The sequence below is a fragment of the Alligator sinensis genome, unplaced genomic scaffold, assembly GCF_000455745.1.
Source record: "Alligator sinensis unplaced genomic scaffold, ASM45574v1 scaffold413_1, whole genome shotgun sequence".
Taxonomy (NCBI): Eukaryota; Metazoa; Chordata; order Crocodylia; family Alligatoridae; genus Alligator; species Alligator sinensis.
The window spans coordinates 287119-309947 of record NW_005842308.1 but is presented as its reverse complement, the minus strand read 5'-3'; the positions used below and the strand labels follow the sequence as shown (position 1 = coordinate 309947).

At 45.7% G+C, this 22829-nt stretch overlaps 1 protein-coding gene across 1 annotated transcript in view; it reads right to left on the bottom strand.

The window, feature by feature from the left end:
- TRPC4 (transient receptor potential cation channel subfamily C member 4) overlaps window positions 1-22829 on the bottom strand; it is a 245856-nt gene that overhangs the window by 96564 nt on the left and 126463 nt on the right. Inside the window, exon 3 of the mRNA XM_006028373.3 lies at window positions 15596-16114. Coding sequence (XP_006028435.1) covers window positions 15596-16114 — 519 coding nt within the window. The remainder of the gene's footprint in view (window positions 1-15595; window positions 16115-22829) is intronic.

Sequence of the window (22829 nt, the reverse complement as noted above, 5' to 3'; positions counted from 1 at the left end):
GCCTTGCTGCTGCCTCTCTACAATCCCAGTGAGAGCCTTGTCTTGCCCCTCTCTTAGGAACACTGAGGCAAAGAACTCGTTGAGGAGTTCAGCCTTGTCCCCCCTGTCCGTCACCAATTGTTTCTGCCCATTTAGCAGGGGTCCTATTCCTCCCTCGGCCTTCCTTTTACTCCCTATATATCTAAAAAACAATGTCTTGTTGTCCTTTACTTGGGATCCTGGTGGGATCCCAAGCTTTGGTGGGGTCCCAAAGGTGAGCTTTAGGACGGGCCAAAGCTCCATGGTAGCTTTGGCCCGTCTAACTGCCTCCCTACAAGCACGAGCAGAGGAGGTATATTCGTCTTTGGTGATCTCTCCTTGTGTGCTCCCCTTTTGGCCCTTAGGCTGCCCTGGATTTCTGCGGTCAGCCAGGGAAGCCTCCTGGCCCCTTTCCCTCTTTTACCCCGCATGGGGATTGTCTCACTTTGTGCCCGAAGGATCGTTTCCTTAAGGCACAGCCACCCTTCTTGGGCTCCCATCATTTCAAAACTCCTACTCTGCAGTGCGTCCTTGACTAATCGCCTGAGTTCATTTAAATCAGCTTTCCTAAAGTCTAGTACTTTCATCCTACTAGTTACTTTACCCACTCAAAGTCTTATGGTGAATTCTATTATTAGGTGATCACTGTCCCCCAGATGGCTACCAATCTGTAGGTCCCCTACCATGTCATCCCCCATTGCCAATACCAGATCCAGTATGGCATTCCCCCTAGTGGGACCATGTACCTCCTGTGTCAGGTGGAGGTCCTGTACACAGGTTAGAAACCTGCGTGAGCGGTGGGACTTTGCCGTCTGTGTCTCCCAGAAGATGTCTGGGTAGTTTAGGTCCCCCATGACTCCTCTTTAGCTTTTATGGCCTCTGACAGCTGCCTCAGGAGCCCCGCTTGACTCTTCAAAAGTCCCCAAAGATCAGGCTGTTTAACTCTCTGCCTCCCAGCTTCATCTTCCTGCCTCCCCCCCAACCCATCTCTTATACACCTCCACCTAGAGCAGGGATAGAAGCCTATCCTGGCTTACCAGCCCTTTAGTGGCAATTCAGAGCTGTAGCTCCTAATATGGCCCCTACTTATCAGCCCTCTAGTGGCAAGTCACAGTTGAGTAGGTCAAGGACATTCAGAAAAGGTTAGTTTAACATTTAGAAACTGTTGTGGGAACCGTCGATCCTCCTGGATCACGGTGTATAGTCTTAACATATAACTGCTCCAAACTCAAGCTAGCATTAATGCCAATGAGCATTTTTTTTTTTTCATAGTTTTAGGGTTGGAAGGGACCTAATAGATCTTCTAGCCCGACCCCCCGCCAGGGCGGGAGAACAACCCAAAAACACAAACAAAACCACTCACCCTAAAAACAAAAACGGGACTCAAATGAGTCCAGCCAGGTAAGTATCCAGCCTCTTCTTAAAGATCCCCAGGGTAGGGGCCAGCACCACCTCCCTTGGAAGTTGGTTCCAGCTCCTAGCCGCCCTAACTGTGAAGTAGTTTTTTCGGATGTCCAATCTGTACCTCCTCTCCATCAACTTGTGCCCATTACTCCTTGTTATGCCAGCGGGGGCTAGGGGAAACAGCGTCTCCCCCAAACCCTTCTGGTTCCCCCTAGTGAGTTTATAGACGGTCACCAGGTCCCCCCTCAGCCTTCTCTTGTGGAGGCTGAATAGGTTCAAGTCCCGCAGTCTCTCACTGTAGGGTCTGCCCTGTTGTCCCCGGATCATGCGGGTGGCCCTCCTCTGGACCCTCTCCATGTTGTCCACATCCCTCCTGAAATGGGGCGCACAGAACTGGACACAATACTCCAGCTGCGGCCTGACCAGCGTCGCATAGAGGGGGAGGATCACCTCCCTGGCTCTACTCGAGATGCACCTGTGGATGCACGACAAGGTCCGGTTAGCCCTGCCAACCATGACCTCGCATTGTCGGCCCATGTTCATCTTGGAGTCAATAATGACACCAAGATCCCTTTCCGCCTCCGTGCTCTCAAGTAGGGAGTTCCCCATCGTATAAGTGTGCTGCTGGTTCCTACTACCCAAGTGCAGCACCCTGCACTTGTCCGTATTGAAACGCATCCTGTTCCTGTCTGCCCACCCCTGTAACCTATCCAGATCCTTCTGCAATCTCTCTCTCCCTGCTAGCGTGCTCACCTCCCCCCAAATTTTGGTGTCATCAGCGAATTTAAACAGGTTGCTCTCCACCCCAACATCAAGATCGCTGATGAAGACATTGAACAGCGCAGGGCCCAGGACCGAGCCCTGAGGGACTCCACTACCCACCTCCCCCCAAGTCGAGTATGATCCATCCACCACCACCCTCTGAGTGCGACCCTTCAGCCAATCTGCAATCCATCTGACCGTGTAGGCGTCTATGCCACAGTCGCCTAGTTTATTAATTAGGATGGGGTGAGAGACGGTGTCAAAGGCCTTGCTGAAGTCCAGAAAGACTACATCCACCGCGACACCTGCATCCATGGCCTTTGTGACCTGATCATAAAAGGCAACCAGGTTGGTCTGACATGATCTCCCCCTAATAAATCCATGCTGATTGCCCCTGAGCATCATCTCGGATGCCGGCCCATCACAAATGTGCTCCTTGATGATCTTCTCAAAGAGTTTCCCCAGGATTGAGGTAAGACTGACGGGCCTATAATTGCCCGGGTCCTCCCTTTTCCCTTTTTTGAAGATGGGGACCACATTAGCTACCTTCCAATCGTCTGGCACCTGGCCCAAGCACCACGATCGCTCGTAGAGCCGTGCCAGGGGCCCTGCAATAACCCCAGCCAGCTCCCTCAGCACCCTGGGGTGGAGAGCATCCGGACCCGCTGACTTGAACGCGTCCAGCCCCTCCAGAAGCTCTCTAACCCGGTCCTCCCCAACCTGAGGTCTGAAGGCGATCCCCTCGCGTCCGGCTTCTATCACAGCAGGGAAGTCCCGGTCCCTGCACAAGAAAACGGAGCTTTCTTGTGCAGGGAGTGTAGTGTAGGCTGTGGCTACACTCCAGTGACTAGTAGAAGGGGAAAACCCTAATGTCCTTGGGCCTTTCACAAATCCCAATGAAGCCTATAAACTCAGAGGGGCCCTCTCCCCCTGGGACCTCCCCTCCAGAAGCAACTCATGACTCCGGCGTCCAGAGTGAGTGGTCCTTGGCTCCTCCAGCATGTTGCTCCTCGCTTGCAGGAGCCTCCTGGGCCTTGGACTTCTTCTGGTCCGCTTGCCTGCTTGGAGCCCCGAGCACTGTCATGTGCTCTCGGGGGCTTTGCCTTCTGCTAAGGGTTGGAGGACCGGGTCGCCTCGTGCAACACTAGGGCTCAGCCTGTTCGTGGACCTCTGTCTGCATCAGGTTGTTGGCTCTGTGCCAGGCGACCCAGACCCAAGTGAAAATGAAAAATGCTGGCAGGAATACTTTAACTAAAACTCGTTCGATGAGCTTTTAGTTAAAGAGCCCCCACAGCCATTTTTCAGTGCGTGGACACTGATACACTGGACAATAAAGCACCATGTGATTTAATTAGTGCAGCTCTTGGAGCAGTACTGATTAAAGCACCCTCCCTCCCAACCTCCCTTCCCCCTCCCTCCCCCCCTCCTGCAGCATACATATAAACACCCAAAGGCAAACCTCAAAAGTCTGAAAATGATAGATGACATTTTCAAAGCTGTGGCTGTAACGTTCGTCTCTTAAATTCATATTTAAGTGCCAAACTAAAGGATAATGTTTTGTGGAAACTGGATCACTCACTGAAATCATTGAAAATAACACTTCTGAAAAATCAGGTTAAACACAGAGCCCTAAATTTAGGCTTTAACGGCTTTGGGTAGCTAGGTAAGTGGCCTGAAGATGTTTCAAGTATGCTAAGTACCCTGTTCACTGAGGAGCCTAGCTTCAGATATGAAATGCAAAACTCTAGTACTCTTGGTTCAGAAATGATACCTTTTATTAGACAAACTAGGAAACTGCAAAATCAAAATCTCTTTTTCTGCCAGCTTTCAGGCCAAAAGGCCCTTCATCAGGCTCTCGTAAAATTAAAGAAGGTAAAGTAAGAAGTCCCCATAAGGTAGCAAATGGACTTCATTTTTGCACAGGGGGAGCTGGAGATGGAAAATCTGCAGGGCTCTGGCAAAGGCTCCAAACCCCACACATACACCCATGGCCCCCCACACCTTCACAAATAACACCCCCCACACACAGTTAAAAAATAGCCTCTCATGATTTATACATGATATATCTTCATTTTTAACAGTTTGTCTCATGGTTTTTGACAGGGTGGGTTTGGCAATACTTCATTGATTTTATAGTGCCCCCCCCCCCTCCCTTGTGGTTGACATCTGATACCTACAGGTACACCTGCTGTTCTCTGGAGCCCTCCTAAATTTGCATTCCTTTAAAACAGGCTTCTATGGACTGTTTGTTTGTTTTTTCCATACCTGAGGCATGTCTCACCATTTTTAATTTCTTTTTTTTTCCCTGAGAGAGGATGTGAGTATCCAAAAGCTTGCAAATGGCAACTTTTTGCAACTATTTAGTTGGTCCAATAAAAGATAACACATCTACTCAAAGACTCCAGCTACAGGTCAACATCCCCATCTTTCCATGTTCCTGGATCATCCAGGAAAAGCACAAAACAACTGCAGAAGCCCTCTCTGCTTGAACAAGGGTGTTTGTGCCTGAAAGCTTGCAAAAATATTTTTTCCAACTATTTTAGTTGGTTTCATAAAAGCTAGCTTGTAGTGGTGGTTTTACCAGTCTGACTGCATTTGCTATGTACTGAACTACAAGGAATGGAGCCTGGCTCCTGGCCAGTTTCATTTTTCTTTCAGGATGGTTTATCCCAGAAGCCAATATGCAAGAATGCCAGTCAGTGAAAATGCCATAACACAATGGGTGAGAAACAGGTAGGGGTGGAAGGAGGGGAATGTTGACCTGTAGCTGGAGTCTTTGGGTAGATGCAATATCTTTTATAGACCAACTAAATAGTTAAAAAAAAATGTTATTTTCAAGCTTTTGGATACCCACATCCTCTCTCAGGCAAAAAAAAAAAAAAAGAAATTGAAAATGGTGAGAGATACGAAAGATGGTCAGACATGCCTCAGGTCTGAAAAAAAAAGTCTTTAGAAACCTGTTCTATAGGAATGCAAATTTGGAATGGCTCCAGGGAACAGCAGGTTGTTTGCCTGTAGGTTTTGCCAATCTCACCCTGTCAAAATCATAAGACAAGCTGTCAAAAATCAAGAGATTTGGTCAAAATCAAGAGATTGGTATGTAAATCATGAGAGGCTATGTTTCAACTCTGTGTGTGTGTGTGTGTGTGTGTGTGTGTGTGTGTGTGGAGGGGTATTTGTGAAGGTGTCAGGGGCTGTGGGGGTATGTGTGGGGTTTGGAACCTGGGGAGGGGGTGAGGGGTCCCTGTACACCATGGCAGGATGCGGGGTACTGTGTCAGTGTGTGTGCATGCATGAGTGTGTATGCATGTGTCTCTGTTCCTGGCAGGGAAAGTGTGTTTATGTCAGTGTGGACATGTGCAGAGAGAGAGAGTGAACAGAGTGTGCACCCCACTGCATATGTGTGTGTGTGTATCTGTGTTCATGGCAGAGAGTGCACTTGCGTCTGTGTGTCCATGTGCAGAGTGAGTGAAATTAGTGTGCGCATGTCTGTGTGCATGCCTGCGTGTGTGTGCCTGTGTGTTTGGCCATAGTGTGACAAGGGGAGCAGGGAGAAGAGGTAGGCATGTTCCCCCCACCCCCAGTCCGGCAGGGTCCCCACCACCTCCCAGGCCAGCATCAGGTGGGAAAGGTGCCCTGCCACCCGCTCCCTGCAAGCCCAGCTCCCATGGGGGGAGGGGGACTCCAATTTTGTGTTTGCCCAGGGCCCAAGTACACGTTAATCTGCCTCTGCCTCCTGTACAGGAGCGGTACCCCCATTTCAGGGCTGGAGTGACTACATGGTGGTTTTACAATACATATTTTTATGCTCTTAACTTTCCCCTCCCTCCTAGTTCTACTTCCCAAATGCCACGCTTCATATGCTGCTCCCATCAGGCACAACAGGCAGAAGAGAAAAAAACAAGGCTGAGACAGTCGCCTGATGCCACTTCTGTATCCAGTAAAAATGCTGGCAATGTCACTGTCAGGTGCCTATTCACTACTCTTAATATCCTTTTAGACTCATTCATAATAATGAAAAGGCGTATGGGAATTCACCATTAGCCTCTCTCTGCCACGATGTAGACAAGTTCCTCGCATAGTGTGAATACATCAGCAACTAAGTTTGCATTTTATATAATCATTTTAGAATTGGGCAGGAGCAGGATAAAAAGTTGGGGGGCTATGGCCAGTGCCAGTGGCAGTGGCAGCAGAGGAGGGGATGGATTGTCACATGCCACTGCAGGGAGAGGAGAGTCATGTGCTCTTGGAGAGCCTCCGATGCACCCAGCTCCGGGCTGTAATGGCCACATATAACAGTGTATGGTGCAGGCGGGGCTTGAGCTTGCACGCGGCGCTGCCACTTACCTGGAGGCCCATTATGGCAGTGACGGCCACTGCCTCCAAAACCTCCCGCTGTTGCCATGGAGCCGTGCCCGGAGCTGTGGGGCCAGCCGCTGGGCGGCAGTGGCAGCGTGGTGGTGGCCGGGTGGCACGCAGCCATCCCCACCACCACCCCGCGCTACGCCGCTGCTGCCAGCTGCACAGCTCTAAGCATGGCACCGCATGCAAATTCAAGCCCCACCCCCCCTCCCACCCCGATTTTCACCGATTTTCACCTTACACAATTTTCGCTTTATGCCCTGACTTCAGCACCTAACCCCCACATAAGATGCGACTGACCTGTATATTATATATTTCAAAGTAAAAGAAATCAAAATGTCTCAGCACTGTTACACAAGCATTTCAACCTCTTCCCAAAGAAAATGTTATTGTGATCAATGTTCAATTGCAAGCGTGTTATTGCAAACACATTCACAAAATGTTATTTTAAAAGAAACTGCATTTTTCAACAGAAAACTGTGCCATCAATGAAACCATGACTGATTATTCATAAATGAGCTTATCCTCATTAATAAGTTGGTTCATAAACTGGCTCTCTTGGGTAGAAAGAGGATGGTCTAAGAATATGAGGGAGCAGAAATAAATTTATACATCTCATCAAGAAAGACTTTGAATTTGAGGCAATTACGAGTGGGGGGAAGGATAAAAATATTGGTGTCTACCGAGACTGTAACTGATAGTGAGAAAATTCACTGAACTGCTGCAGAACTCTACCTTTAAATGCCTTATTAGAATTACAGGTAACACTACATTGAATTAAACTGCCAAATAGTAGAGCCTGCTCCATCCTCAATGAAGTTAAATCTAAATGTTATTTGACTTTGAGAGCAGGACTATTTGAGAGCAGGACTAGGCTCCAAGGTAATGTATCTCCATAATAAAATCTAATTGGTTAATAATAATCGGAGGCCATGACACTTCCTACCAGCTCAGAAAACTACCTGTTCTTAATAAACCCATCCATTGGATTCACAGAGCTAAGCCAAGTGAGCAGCCAGAATCCCAATTCTAACCCTTATGACCTGCTGAAGTCCATAGGGCCTCTCATGTGAATGAGGATCACATAAATGATTGTAAGATTTGCAGGAAAGGGTTCCATCATTCTATAATAATCACAGACAGAACCAGGAACACTGCATAACAGCCTGACTGGCACATTTTAACAAACACTGACTGATTATTCATAAATATGCTTATCTTCATTAATCAGTTGGTTCATAAACAGTTTTCATAATGTGTTCTCTTGAATAATTTTCTTTAAAAAGATTTTCTGGGCTTTAAGACACAATATTTACTCTAAAGTCTACATGAAAGCTCTGTGGATTTTGTTTAGGATTGACTGTTTTTATATTGTTAATAGGCTTGACACCAACCCCCAAAAGGCCTTTTCATTCTCCCAGCTCTTGAAATATGAACTATGTTTATGTTCCTAATCTTGTTCAAACTCACCGATCGATACTATTTCCCAAATGACCAGATACTGGCTTCCTCAACCTTTGCATGTGGGTGAATTGTTCCTTTTTGACTTTTAGGCTGCTACTGGGATATTGATTTTTCTAAGAGTAGGTGTTGTAAAAAAACATTGTCTTTATATAGAGAACATAGCTACATCAGAGAGAAGTGACCCTAGGCCAGACTGAAACATCCTGCTGCTGTTCTGTGTATAGATGACAGAACTGGAAAGGGACAGTAATAATGCCCTGAGAGATCAAAATGGCAAAATGAGTTGTCTTCTCTAGACAACCAAGATAGGGTAGTGTATTACTGAAAAGGGTGAAGAGGCTCAGCCATACACACAAGAGACAGGAAATAATAAGATGAATATAAAAGAGAAGTAGCAAAGAAATTAGGATTTATTCATTTGGGAAATAAAGACTAAGAAAGCTCTTTATAATTCCAAATTCTTTCCGTGTTGAAACATAATTGTTTCCTAACAAGATGAATATTATGGAGCACAGAGATAATTCTACTGATTATGACACAGTCACATTCTGTCCTAGGTGCACGACCATTAATGAAATCTATGACAACCATAACTAACAGTGAAATAGGGCAGGTTTATTTAGTTTCCGATAGTGGTGTAAATTGGGATTTGATGTACAGAAATCATGGAGTTTATTTTAGTTATTATATATATATATTTAGATTTATACTTCACCCTATCCAAATGACTCAGAGACGCTTCCAATAAGCAAAGAAACCACAGAACAATACCTCAAAACCCAAGAACTCAACCCCCGCAGCCCTCAACCACCATCCCATACCTGAACCTCTGCATGTGAAAACCCTCCTGCCAATCCCAGTTCTGCCTCCCAACTGATACAAGAAACCTCTTCCCATTCCTCTATACTCATTCGTACCATCCTGCCTCATTTCCAGAGGAGATTCTCCACCCTCCCCAATTTACTCTCCAAGCCTGTATGCTCTCTTCTGTCTGCACCCTCTCTCCTGTCTCAATGTCCCTTCCAAGCTGCCCCACCCTACCTAACACTTCCCATCTTCCCCCAATGAAGACAACACTAAATTCAAAACATTATAACCAAAAAATCAAAAGAAAGACTCCCTATTCTTGCCTTGCTCACTGCCAAAGAGCAGTGTCAAAGGGTGCCCCCAGAGCAGCACCTGTCCAAGGAGCCCAGCCAGCTTTGTTGGACCCACAGATCCTTCTCTCTCCTTTTGGGTGGCCAATAGGGCTGTACAAAGCTTCGGTCCCTGATTCAATTCAGCAGAGATTTGGCATGATTCGGCAGCCGAATCTTCGAATCTGAATCAAATCAGGAGACCTATTAATCTCTCTGAATCAAATCGGAACCCTCCGAATTGATTTGGAGAGATTCAGAAAGATTCGACCATTCGGAAACAGACACAGCTTTAAATGTTTTTTCTATATACCTCAAGGTACCGGGTGGTTTGTGAATGCTGAGATGCTGAGGTGGATGGAACGTCTCACAGGAGTATGTGTGTGTGTGTGTGTGGGCTTGGCAACAGGCCTGGAAGTGGACCAGAAGCACTTCTGGTCCACTTCTGGGTCCGCCGGGGAGCGCGCAGGGTGGCCGCTCTGTGCCCTTCCCCCCCCCACCCCCAGCTCAGCAACTGGTGCTTCCTGGGTCTGGGAGGGCACCTGGGGCCCCCTGCAGCCAATCTCTGAGCTGAGGGTGGGCACAGGGAGGCCCCCCTGCACACTCAGCAGTGGACCCGGAAGTGGAGCAGAAGTACTTTTAGTCCACTTCTGGGTTCACCACCAAGCACGTGGGAGGAGCCCTCAAGCTCCTGTGGGACGCTCCATGCTCCCCACCATCACAGTGTTCACAAGCCATGCCTGGTACCTCCAAGTACATAGAAAAAACATTTAAACCTGTATCTATGTCTGAATCTCTGATTCTCCAAATCAGCAGTGAATCTTCAGATTCAGACAAATTGAATCAGGACAGTGATCTGAATTAACAAATCAAATCACTGTCCTCGATTCAGCCCAAATCCGAATTGAATGCAGCCCATTTTACTCACCCCTAGTGACCAGGCCAAGATGCTGCCTGGGCTAGGACCTAGTCCTCTCCCAAAGGAGAAGGGATAGTGGGGGAGGGAATGATGACCACAGTTCTTCAGCACAGGGTGACTGGCTGGCTTTTGTAAAAAAAGCTTTTGCAGAGGATATTGATCCAACCTTTCCCCCCTTTTTCATATATGTTATTTAATACATTTTCTCAGATGCATAGATAACAAGCTACAATCCCCAGATAAAACCACCATGGCAAAATAAAGCTAAAACTTAGATTAAATATCAGTAATTTAAGTGGATATTATAAGAATTCTGCAGTTCTCTCTCCAATAGCAAACACTACAAACCCAGACAATTCAGAGTTAAGGCTACAGTGCAAAAAAAAAAATTAAATATGTTGCATTGTACAGTTAAGGGAGCCAAGCAACACTAACGCAGCCTGAAAGTTTTGCCAGAAGGAGAAGAAATAATTTATCTTTAAAAATCTATCTATTTAAAGATCTATTTATCTTTAAATTTATCAATCTACTCTGAAAATATAAACATGTAGGTACCTTAACCAATACTGTAGAGCACTGGTAAAATGGACTCAGGGTAAAGAGGTCGGAAAGGTGGATTATTCTGTAATAGAATTTAGCACTGTCAAAAGGAACATGTCATGGCATTTAAACTCTATAGATAGGCTAATGTTTGGATAGATAACAGAGTTTCTCAAAGGTTACCATATTTCCCATCATTTTCACAGTCCCATTTTAAGAATGTGACAGCATATAAACAAGAATCAGTGAAAAAAGTAACACAAAAGTAACTATTTTTCCAACACAGTACATAAACACATATACTTCAGGTCTCTAATGGGCTTTTTGCAGTCAATGCAAAGAAAACTAACTGACTGACCTTAGTATGCATTATAATTAATTTATTGATATCCCATAATCTGGGCAGTTTATAATCTACATTAATTCAGATTTACTATAGGGACTGTTGATAGAAAAAGCTTTGGTCTGTAAATTATACATTAAATTGTGGAGTCCCTAATGCATTCATGAAAGGAATCATATTTGAATATAGTCAAATTTACATTTGATTCAGGAAAACAGGAAGCTTTTTGGTGTTGCCCATCAAGAGGCACAGTTAGAATGTAAATGACTAATAACCTCTCAACTATTTTAAATAAATGCTTCCTACATAGAGGGGATATTATATAATACCGAGGCAGACAATGAAATGTTCATTACACAATGCTGAGCAGTTACGGGGCACTGGGGAATTTCTGATGCATGTCGCTAACTGTAACCTAGCAACAGCAGGTGTTGGGAAGAGCTGAGCGGAGGAAGGAAGGGACAAGTGCTACACTACACCTAGAAGCAGTCTCATTGCTTATAATCAGTTAGTACCAGCTGTGAAAAAAGCAGAGGAAAAATACACCTTGGGGGTTCCTACCTGCATAGTTTGGTTAAAATGAAACTGCAGGTAAGCACTTTGAAAATGCAGTCCGATATTCAAATCACCTACATTCATACCCACCCTAACTGGTGCAGCTATTCTGCAGTGTAATCTTGGAAGTGTAAATGCCCTTCACTTTTTTATTTATTAATTAAACAAAACAGGCAGGTTTTATTAACTAGGCTGTTCACTTGGCAATACAGAGAGGATTATTTCTGAGGCAATTCCAGGTACTGAAAAGAGATTTTGCCGAGACACTTTCTGACAAAGGATGAGTGAACTGATTACAGTATTGTGGCAGACAAGAAGAGAAGATGAACACCTTTTACCACAGAGTTTTTAATACAATTTACATACACTTCTGAAGGTCTTTTAAGTTCAGAGGGAGTTTGATGCTCAGGAAGGATGGAGCAGGACAGCAAAGAGAATGGATGTTCATTATTTATCTTCAGAGAAGACAGTATACAGGTACGAACAGTGGCTTGCAAACCACCACTTTGGTTTTCACCATTGTGTTTTAACATCCATTGCAATGTTCATTCCGTGAAAGTGCCTTTTCTCATTGGGGGACACTTCTTCCCTCCATACTTATGCTGTTTTGTGTCTTTTTGGTACACCCTTCTTAGCACAGCCAACAATGAACTTTTCCTCACCTCTTTGTCTATTTCTCTCCCTCTGGTGTGAAACCATAAAGTCACAATCCTGACACACTTCAAATCCTTCTCAAGCCTCATTTCTATATGATGTGCATGATAAATCACCTACAGATATGCTTAGAAATTATTACTATCCAGAACAGTTCTTGTTTATTTGTCTCTTAAAGGATAGCTAACTGGTCAAGTAACTACCCAGTACATTTCCCTGATTCTCTTTGTTAGGTTGATTACGGCTCCTTGACTTAAACCAAACTTGAGACTCTTCAGGGCAAAGACTGTCTCTTATGGTATATTTATAGGCTAACATATTTGGATCTCAATTCTACTATCATATGAATTATGAATTGCAAAAGTAGTGAAGACAGAGATATGATTTGGTTAGACCCTTTTCTCTAAGCACCAATATAAACAGGCTGAATGGGAGTCTGCACTGCTTCCCAAAAACTTTAAGGCCACAATTCAAAATGCTAGCTTTGAGCAAGAAGCCAACATCTTTCTGTGCTAAGAGACAGCACATTAAGTGTCTACGACTTGTAGATTCCCAGATTCACAAGCCTCTCTGGGAAGGGTGAGATATAAATCAAATAAATACATTATATTTGTTGTCAGTCTCTGGAAACACACAGCTGGAATTTGTCCAGAGGAGTCCTGCATGCTTACACTGTGTGCTTACAAAGAGAGGGAACTTCTCAAATATTTTCCATTGTCATACGTCTGCTCAGGAGCAGAGAAAACCAAGAACTTACTTTGCTGTTATGGGACAATTTAATTTATTTTAGGCTTTCCAAAACTGGACCTAACACAGCATCTTCCATTACTACAATCATAGAATCATAGAACCAGAAGGGACCTGTAAGATCATCAAATCTGGTCTCCTGCCATGTGCAGGAAGTTATTGGGCTCAGACGAGCTCAACAAGGTGCCTCTCCACTTCCAGCCACTTCTTGAACACCTCCAAGGAGGGTGACTGTACCACCTCTGGTGGGAGTGTGTTCCAGATTCTGGTGACCCTTACAGAGAAAAAAGTTTTTTCTTATGTCTAGCCTAAATTTACTTTCTATTAGCTTATGCCCATTGGTCCTTGTCCTCTCTTGAGGTGCCTTCCCAAAGAGATGCTCCCCTAGATATTGGTGTTCACCCCTGATGTACTTGTAGGTGGCTATCAAGTCACCTCTCAGCCTTCTCCTACTTAGACTAAATAAGCCCAGTTCCCAGAGTCTCCCATAGGGCCTATCCTCCATGGCCTTAACCATATGGGTTGCCCATCTTTATACCCTCTCAAGCGTATCTATATTGTTCTTGAAGTGCAGTGCCCAGAACTGGACACAGTACTACAACTGAGGCCTCACCAATGCTGAACAGAGAGGGAGGAGTACCTCCCCGGATCTATTGGCCAGACATCGGCTGATGCACACCAGAGTTGTATTTGCCCTTCTGGCAACCTCATCACACTTTTGGCTCATGTTCATTTACAAGTCAACCATGACCCCCTAGGCCTCATTCAATGCTGTGCCATCTCGTGGACCAACACAATGGTCAGAAACAGAATAATAAGTCCATTGCGGGTGACATTATTTGTTCCAGCATGTAATGGACAAATACATTAAGGAATATAATGAAGGAATCTTATGAACCCAGAGTCTACTTCAGGGGCTATCAGGAAATATTAGAAGAAATGGGAAAAATGTAGACAGAATTTGGCATCAGGTAAAACATTAATGTGCATCTTTCTGTGTATATCTGGGCCTCGTTAGTAAAAAATTAAAGAGTACAAACTCCCAGGGCCAAATTCCAGCCTGGTGTATGCCAGTAGAACTCCATGTGAAAGATACCAGCATTACTTTAATGTTTGCCATAATAGCATGCTTTCCTCTTTGAATACTCTAACAAGGTTCTTATGCTGTAATAAAGCACATGATAACCTTTTAGATTTTAAAGACACTAAGACATTAGTCCAGTCCTCCAGTTATTGACTCCCAATAACTTTCAGGCCACAATTCAAAGTGCTGGTTTTGACCAAGAAAACCCTAAATGGTCTAGTCCTTGCATACCTAAGGAAACACCTGCCTTATGTTCCATGTTAATTCCAAAGGTCCTCTAAAACCAACCTCTTGCAAGTATCATTAATGCCCCAGGTTCACTTGGCAAAACACATGGGAGGCTGGTTTTGGGATAGTAGCTCCAGTGCTCTGGAACAATTTCTCTGGTGTATCCCACCAGAGACTAAGCCTAGGCATTTTGGCTAGGGACAGATATTAGACATAAAATGGTTTAAGTGATCAGAAACTGGTTTAAACCTGTGACAGAACAGATGTTCAATATACATAAACTGGTTTGAAAATGGCTGAAACTGGTTTGAGATAAACCTGGTTGAATGTAGTATCAGATTAACTGATTGAGTCAAACCGGTTTATGCAATGTCTGTCCCAGACCCCTTCCTGGTTTAAGTTAAATCAGAGTCCCCCAGATTTCTAGGTGCTTTGCAACGCTGGGTGGGGCTCTGATCCAGCCCAGCAGGGCTGGCCCCTCCCCTCTGCTCCCTGGCTGCAGCTCCAGCAGAGACTACAGGTACAGGGTGTCTGCCTGGCTACCTCCTGCTCCCATCCCACCACCACTCAAGCAGGGATTCCTCCCTCCCCTCTGCCTTACACAGATATCTCTCGGCATTAGCTAGCGTACCACATGCTGGCTATGGTCTGTGATGTGGGAGACAGGACAAAGGCAGACAGGACCTTGTTGGCTTAGGGCTCTTTGGAGTTAATCAACAGGTAGCTGGTAATGTCCCTATGTTCCTTCCTTAGAAAAAGTTGTTTAAGAAGAGTTTGAACTAATGAGAGACCCTTTTGTTTTGCCGATGGGTTGATAAATGCTATGTAACTCCCTGCTGTGTAACTAAATGCTATGTAAATCCCTGCTGGCTCCCTCGCTGACCAGTGAGGGGGTGGGGGCAAATCCCTCCCTAATCAGAGCATCCTGCTGGGGCCTGGACATGCCCCCATCAGCTCAGCACTAGAAAGGGGAAGGGAAGGCTACTCTAGCACCCCCGGCTTCTAGCCTGAGCCAGTGCAGTCATATGCCTGCAATTTTCAGTCCAGAGGGGATGTCTGTGCAGAAAATTTTGAGGAATTGTTTTCAATTTTGATCCAAACACCAAAGAAGAGCTTCAATGCTGTGTTAGTGACAATGTCTGTTGAGGTACAAAAATGGTAATCTTCCTGGAGCTATGATATAATAGCATATTTTAGATTGTAGTGTTATTAAATCTTAACAACTTCTTAAATATGTCTAATTAAAGGGAGGAAAAGAGAGACCCAGTAGAACAAAAAAGGTAAGCAGCAATTTGTCTCACTTAAAAGGACACATTCCAGACTATTATCCATCAGATTACTGCTATTAAATAAGTTTAAATATTCTCCAGCACACTCACCTCTTTTTGACGGTACTTAATTGCCAGTTTCAGTCTTGCAAGATCATTACCACTCTGTTCTTCTATCAAGCTATTATCATCCCTGTAATTAAGAATAATTTCCAATTCCCTGGAACTCCGTGTCTGATCCAAGAGATCTTTTGCAAATTGCTTACACTGCCGTGACAGTTCTTCATATTCTGATTTAAACTCATTTTCTACCTTGCTCAATTCCTGAAGCTCCCAACTTAGTTGAAATGCTGTAAGAAAAGGGTCCTCACTAGACAATGCAATCAAAGATGGGCTTGCAAGAGCCTTGTAGATGTTGAGTCTGGATCGAGAATGGCGTAGGCTGTCCACATCTGAGCTTGACACACATTCAACACAGTTGCAGCGGACTTCGTGTGGTCTGGGTACAGAAACCCCTTTCTGTACAAGAAGTTTTATGATCTCATAATTGTTTGTGTGAGCAGCCAGAATAATGGGTGTAATGTCTGGTGTGAATTCCGAGAACTGCTTATCCAGAAGTATGGGTGGCACCTGTAAGAAAGAATGAAAACACTCAGATAGTATATACTCCTACTTGAACAGCAGCAACAGAAAATCAAGCTACAAAGCTTTTTCATACAGCTTATAGACTAGTGTTGATGTTTAATAAGAACTGTAAGAAATTATTTATAAACAATATTTTGTTTGGCAAATTTAGCCCCTTTTTGCTTCATTTATAGTCAGGAATAGGGTGAAATATTATAAAAAAAACTGATTGTTTCCAAACAATCCATAAGTAATTTATTAAAGAAAATGACATTTAAATCATCATTTCTCAACCCATGGGTCACAACCCAAAAGTGTATTGCAAGAATATATGGAAGGGTTGCAAACAAATGTTAAAAATGAATTCTCCTTTAAAGTAGAAAGATGTGGAAACTGGCTTTTCCCTTGCAGGCTGGCAGAGTTCCAGCCTTCAAGGGGCTGCTTGGGGCCCCTCATTGCCCACAAATACCTCCCCCCTGCCCCTCACACCCACCCTCTTCCCCACACATGGGGGCTGGGGGCTGGAGCCTGGGTGTGGGGAGCAGTAGATCCGGAGTGAGGGGCACTGGGTCAGCACTGGCCATTAATGTTTACAAATGGGTCCTGATATAAAAAATGTTGTCATCCACTAGGTTAAATAATATCTACCACGAATTTTAATTTGGCTTGCAGGGTAGTCATGTAAGATAGACAGTATTGTTCCCCATCTCCTGATTAGATAATGTAAGTTTTAAAAAGAGGCTGGAACCCTGAAGAAATCACTGTCTCTCTGGTTTTCTCATGGGGAGTTGAATAAAAGAGTGGTAAACCACAATTATAAACTAAAAAGAGAGAAAATACATTTTTTAAAGTGTCAATGAGAAAAAAAAGAAAAATTTGAATGAGAGAATGATCTAGGACATGAATGTTTTATTATTATTATTATTATTATTATATGTGTATACATTGCCACAATATGTTTTACATTTTAATTTTTTATTATTCTTTTTTTTTTTATTATTTCACGGCTCACTCCTGTACTTTATTATTGCGTATAGTGCCATGATTAATCTAACTACAGGAAATGGTTTGTAAGATAGAGTCATAGAATCATAGAATCATAGAAGTAGGGTCGGAAGGGACCTTGTAGATCTTCAGGTCCGACCCCCTGCCTGGGCAGGAAGAAGACTGGGCTCAAATGACCCCAGTCAGGTAGGCATCAAGCCGCTTCTTAAAGACCCCGAGGGTAGGAGCCAGCACCACTTCCCTTGGAAGTTGGTTCCAGATCCTAGCCGCCCTAACTGTGAAGTAGTTCTTACGGATGTCTAATCTAAAGCTACTCTCCAACAACTTGTGGCCATTATTCCTTGTTATCCTGGGGGGTGCTAGGGGAAACAAGGTCTCCCCCAAACCCTTCTGGTCCCCCCCTAGTGAGTTTATAGATGGTCACCAGGTCCCCCCTCAGCCTTCTCTCGTGAAGGCTGAACAGGTTCGTGTCTCGTAGCCTCTCATTGTAGGGTCTGCCCTGCTGTCCCTGGATCATGTGGGTGGCCCTCATCTGGACCCTCTCAATGTTGTCCACATCCCTCTTGAAGTGGGATGCCCAGAACTGGACACAGTACTCCAGCTGTACTCCAGTGTCGCGTAGAGGGGGAGGATTACCTCCTTGGACCTACTTGAGATGTACCTGTGGATGCACAATAAGGTCTGGTTAGCCCTGCCGACCGTGACCTCGCATTGTCGGCCCATGTTCATCTTGGAGTCAATGATGACTCCAAGATCCCTTTCTGCCTCCGTGCTCTCAAGAAGGGAGTTTTCCATCTTATAAGTGTGCTGCCAGTTACTACTGCCCAAGTGCAGCACCCTGCACTTGTCAGTATTGAAATGCATCCTTCTTTTGTTAGCCCACCCCTGCAACCTATCCAGGTCTTTCTGCAGTCTTTCCCTCCCTGCTAACGTGCCCACCTCACCCCAATTTTGGTATCATCAGCAAATTTGAACAGGTTGCTTTTCACCCCATCATCCAAATCACTGATAAAGAAATTGAACAGCACAGGCCCAAGGACCAAGTCCTGGGGGACTCCGCTGCCCACTTCCCCCCCAGGTCAAATATGACCCATCCACCACCACCCTCTGAGTACGACCCTTCAGCCAATTAGCAATCTATCTGACTGTGTAGGCATCGATGCCACTGTCGCCTAGTTTATTAATGAGGATGGGGTGGTCGACAGTGTCAAAGGCCTTGCTGACGTCCAGAAAGACTACATCCACGGCGACACCTGCATCCAATGCTTTTGTGACCTGATCATAAAAGGCAATCAGGTTCGTCTGACATGACCTGCCCCTAATGAAACCGTGCTGGTTGCCCTTGAGCATCATCCCCGATGCCGGCCCATCACAGATGTGCTCCTTGATGATCTTCCCAAAGAGTTTCCCCAGGATTGAGGTAAGACTGACGGGCCTATAGTTGCCCGGGACCTCCCTCCTCCCTTTGTAAAGATGGGGAAGTCCTAATAAAGTACCTAAGACAGAAGTGAGGAGGGAGTTTGAAAGGCTTCTTCCTTCTGTTATTATATTTTTAATGCCTTGATCATTACTGTTCTTTGACCCTTGCCAACTTCATTTTAATACTGTTCTGCAAACCTCAGCTATAGGCCTTGTTTTATCGTGATTTTGGGTGGCTCCTGGAGCAATTAATGCCTGGCTTGTTCACACAGTAACACCTAAAACTAGTTTTAAGCACTCCTTATGCTACTCAAAGTTAGGCCACTGCAGGGAAGGATTATCTCTAATCCCTGTTACCCAGCTCATCTTACACTAAGGTGTAGTCACTCTGGGCTACACCTAATAGTAAACACTCCAACCACCCTCCCTCCCCCTCTTGCCTGGATCAGGCTCACTGCCCCTCCCTGCCCCCACCACTGGACTTACCAGCACTCCAGATCCCTGCTCATTGCCCTTCCCCACCCCTGGCTTACTTATGGTTGCGTGCAATGTCTGTCCACCCCTAGGGGCAGTCAGGGAAGGGTTAACCTACCTGCTTGGTTGCCACTATCACTGCTGCGCTCTGGGCTTGGGTAGTGGCAGCAGTGAGGGCCAGATAGGCAGGTTAACCATTCCCTGCCTGCTCCCTTGGAACAGACAGTGTGGGCAGGCATAAGTAAGCAGGTAGGGGGGGAGCTTTGGGGGGAAGGGAAGGAGCCCCAGGGGCAGTGTTTCCTCTAAGCTGTGTGGCGTGCCTGGCAATGTGCCATGAGTGCACCTGCACGGCCACACAACACCACACAGTTTAGAGGGAACGCTGCCCATGGGTGAAGGAAAGTGGGGAGTGCGCCAGGCAGTAGGGTGCAGGGGGGAAGCCTGGAATGGGAGGGGAGGAGTCTTACATTTCAGGCCTCCAAGTCCCTGGTAACCTGAAGTGCGACTGCTCCAAACTGGAGCTAGCACAAACACTGATCAACATTTATGTGGCTCACAGTGTAAGGTGTAATAAGGTCCTATGTTCTTTGTTTTCTTCTTCCTGATTTCAGACCAACATAGCTAACTGCCTCTCTATTTTACTTTGGAAATTCTAGCTTAACTCCCATTTTTCTACTGCAGCCTCTGATGTGTCATTTCAATTAAAGAAATAGTGCTATAAATCATGGCTGGAAAAAATACGGCCCACAGGCCAGATCCAGTCCACCAGGGGGTTTTATCCAGCCTATGACAGGTCCCTCAGCCCTGCCTGGCCCAGGTGAGGGGGGCAGCCCAGACCACGGAGCATTTGGCCAATCCTGTTGCCTCTGGAAATGCAGCAGGGCTGGGGCAGTATAGCAGCTAGACTCCACTTCCCTGCACCCCCAGTGGCAGGAGCTGCCTTCCGCTCTCCCAGCGGGGCTGGGGCAGTATAGCAGCTAGCCTCCCCTCCCCTGCCCCCCCAGTGGCAGCAGCTGCTTCCGGCTGCCACCACCAGTGTCGCAGCTGCTGTTGGACCAGGCCCCACTGTCTAGGCACCCCCACTCTACCACCCCCATGCCCCCACTGGCAGGAACACTGGACAGAGCTGGCAGGTGGATGGAGTCTCCAAGGAGACCAGCCTAGGACCCATGCAGGCAGGGCATGTTCACACAGGCAGATGGGATAAGGCTACAGGCAGGCAGGGAGTAGCATCTGGGAGCAGGACAGGAGGGCAGGACCAAGGCCAGGATCTTGGGGCACTGACAGCATGGGGCCAGGGCCCAAAGCAGAGCCACAAACTGCTTTGCACATGTCCCTGTGATGGGCACCAGTTCCATGGGCAGGGGCATGGTGGTAGCAGATTGTGACCCTGCCCTAGGTCCTGCACTGTCACCACCCCAAGATCCCAGCCCCGACCCCACCTGCCCATCCCACTCCCTGTTACCATTCCCCACCTGCCTGCAGCTCTGTGGAGACCTCAGGGCTAGGGTCACTGGGTGGTAATAGCACAGGGCTGGGTCCCAGGGCAGAGCCCCTTAGAGAGTTTTGGTGAGTAGCTGTGAGTGGGGGTGATGGGGTGTGCCAACCTGGCTCAGTGTGGCAGGGGCTGGGGAGTGGGGGGGATGCTGACCTGACTCACAACAGCTCACAAAAATCAAGTGGCCTTTCAGCCCAAATAATTGCCCAACCCTGCTATAAATATTACACTCTTGTATTCCATGTTTGCTTGTCTTTCCCATAATGAGTAAGAATACCTTTTCTCTTTTGCTCTCCTAGAACAGTGAGGCTGTGGGATAGACTGCCTAGGGTAGACTGCCTGCTTTACCTGTGGCAGGTTATTTCTTGTGTTATTTCTTGTTATTCCTTGTGTTGTGTCGAGGTGGTGGCAGTTTTACTAAGAGATTAGATTATAGATTTGCATCGGATGGTTTAGATAGGTATGATCCTGCCTCAGGCAGCGGGCTGGACTAGATGATCTATGGAGGTCCCTTCCAGACCTATGATTCTATGAACTGCTCTCCCAAATTCATACTTTCCAACCCTACCTGTAGTTTCTCCAGTCACTACAACTACCAGTTGATCCTGGAGATCAAGGTGTTAATATATGTGCTCCAACAACCACTCTAATTAAAGCGTCCAAGCATCTCATGTATCAGCATCCCCATGCTTTAAAATGGAAGCCAGGGTGCTTTAATTAAAGCTCGTTCGATGAGCATGGGGATGCTGATACACTAGACGGTAATTACCATGCTCCAGCAGACTCCACAAATCAAGTCTGCTCAAGTATAGGTGCCCCAAGTGCCTAGTAGCCAGCAATTCTACTGAGTGCACAACCATGTAATATAAAACAGACACTGCTTGTTCTCCTCTGGCCTTACAGGACTGCTAGAAAGAAAAAATGTGGCTGTTGGCAGTAAGTTCAGCAAATAAGACTTAAAAGACACATTGGAAGCAGCTATTTTCAGAACCAACTTGCTATGTTTATAGTCTTTGTAAATGAATTAACATGGGATAAGTCCCTCCTCCTTGCCCTTTCTGCAAACAAGCTGAATATTTTGAGTTCTGCTCCTTTAAAAGGCAAAGCAATACAATATTTGATCAGAAAGCTTTCTAAAGCTTGAGGAACAAACCACTGCTGGGTGGAAAGGGGATGCCTATAGAAAGCTCAGTGAGGTGTTATGGCAGAGAATAAACAGTGAGGAAAATTTAATAGTAAACAGGGTAAAGCATGTGAAAAAAACAATGATCTCGAAAAGTAAAAGAATGAACCAAAGCAGAAACCCCGTGGAACCAGAAAAAAAAGTAGAAAGAAAACAAAATTTAGCTGAAAACAAATGTAAGTGTCCCATTATACAAATGGATGCCCTCTCCCCACCCCTCCACCTTCCTAGAGAGCATGATTTTATTTCTAAGAGGCTGATTTTTCAACTCTCACATGCAAAGGAAATTATGTAGGACTATACCTCAATGGGGCTGTTTCTGTGTGTGAGTGGGTGAGTTGCAGAACTGGGCCCTGAGGCAATAATTAATTGCATTCTGGCAACTGAAAAAATGAATCCAAAAAGTGATACTGCTAATGTAATGCAGTGTGGAAATTTAGGATCACATCGGCTGCTCTTATGTGAGTGCATGTCCTTGGGTGAAATGCTTTGTGACTTGAAATAAATTGTGGCTAAATTTAATTTGACCACTTCCAAGATGGAATAAGTAGATCAGATGCTGAGAAGATGCAGAAAGAGGGGAGAAGATAGAAGGAGATCATTCCCATATCAGGCTGTGTAGCAGAGTTCAACACAAAGCCCAGGGCAATGCAGTGGCAGGAGCAGGGCTTGGGAGTGTCTTATATGGTCCTGTCGGTCCTGAGAAAATGCACAGGGGGATTCAAATAGCAGCATCCCCTTCATCATTCATGTCCATCAATAGTGCTGCAACATAGAGGCCCATACAGCGCTTTCTTCTGTTCCAGGACTTCAACCCTGCCAGTTCAAAGCTGGGCTGCTTCTGAATTACCACATTTACTTGAATCTAAATCAATCCTGAATATAATATGCATCCCATTATTAAATTCTATATATGAAAAAAATTATAAATTTGTTATAGTTTTCCAGGTAGAGTCTCTAGTAATCAGGGGGCTATCTTAAATTTGTTCCATTCCTACTGCTACAGCAGGGAAAATAGTGGCTATGGGGATCAGTGGCTGGGGGTAGGTCAGGTGGCCCCCTTGTCCTCTGCTCCCCACTTCTCCTGTAGCCTTCCTACCCCCTCCACTGGCACCCCCCACTCCCCATAATTTTTGCCCCCC